Source organism: Octopus bimaculoides, chromosome 19 (genome assembly GCF_001194135.2).
Source record: "Octopus bimaculoides isolate UCB-OBI-ISO-001 chromosome 19, ASM119413v2, whole genome shotgun sequence".
Classification (NCBI taxonomy): Eukaryota; Metazoa; Mollusca; class Cephalopoda; order Octopoda; family Octopodidae; genus Octopus; species Octopus bimaculoides.
The window spans coordinates 53956747-53957954 of NC_068999.1; the positions used below are offsets into that span (position 1 = coordinate 53956747).

General features: G+C 33.8%; 1 protein-coding gene across 1 annotated transcript in view; it reads left to right on the forward strand.

Moving 5' to 3' along the window:
* Window positions 1-1208, forward strand: part of LOC106875391 (tyrosine-protein kinase HTK16) — a 16314-nt gene that overhangs the window by 5976 nt on the left and 9130 nt on the right. Inside the window, exon 5 of the mRNA XM_014923499.2 lies at window positions 862-940. Within this exon, the coding sequence (XP_014778985.2) occupies window positions 862-940 (79 nt within the window). The remainder of the gene's footprint in view (window positions 1-861; window positions 941-1208) is intronic.

Here is a 1208-nt window from a genome sequence, read left to right on the forward strand (position 1 = left end):
ATATATTGGAAGGTTTGGAGGTGATGTACAGGAATTATATATTAGAAAAAATAATAATCAGGTACTCAGATGTTTGGATGGTTGTATATTTACAGATTTTTATTCATATGTCACATTTTTTGTAAATTAGTGCTTTCACCTAGTCTTGTATGTATGTATGTATATATATATATATATATATATATAAAATTTTAAATTAGCACTAAGCTTAAGGACACACAAGGCATCAAACCTGTTTAGAAATAGCAGCCAAAATCCTAAATTCACCACCAAAAGCACCAAAATATGACAGAGACAACAGTAAGCAAGCAAACAGTTAAAGAATTAAACAGCTAAAAACATACCCTTAAGGAATATGTCATTCAGATATTCATGTACCGTGATTTTGGGTTCTGGCCTGTGGACCTCAACCCTCCTCAGCATGAATTGTCAAGGAGAGATTCTAAATCCATCACATTGAACATCTATCAGCATTCTGACTTGCTTTGCACCAAAATCAGCCTGCCTCGGTGAAAATATGTTTATGTGTAAAATTTGAATGTAAACATTCGAAGAAAGATGCTATTATTGTTAATATCTTTGGTGAATATAAGTAATTGATAATAATAGCAACAATAATATAGGTGATTAAAGGTGATTTTGGTACAAAACAAGTCAGAACACTAATAGATGTTCAACATGACGGATTTAGAATTTTTCCTCGGTGATTCATGTTGATGAGGGTTGAGGCGAATATAGTGGTTGTGAAGCAAACTTCTAAACACAGCTATGTCTTTATACATAGTATTTACTATCGAAACATCTCTGTTATATGCTTCATAAAAACTTTATATGTTTTTTTTCTTTTTCCTGTCAATTTAGCCTCCAGTTCCACCCACCTCACAGCTCGAACATACTGTAACAAATTTCCATTTCATTGACTGCAAAGACATCAAAAAAGGTCGGTTCTTCAGTGTATTCTTCAATCCACATTGGAACTCCTAAACCTTCACTGCACTCCTAAACCTTTAAATAAACTCCTAAACCTTTAAATAAACTCTCGAACTTTACCCACAGCAGTAAATAGATTGTATCCTAAAAATTTGATACTTTTTGTCCCCTCTACTGTGTACTCAGAAATCTACCCTTATCTGCTTTACAAGATCTGAAACTGGAAACATTAAGTAGTGATGCTAATAGTGGTGGTAGCGGTGGTGGTGGTGGTGGTG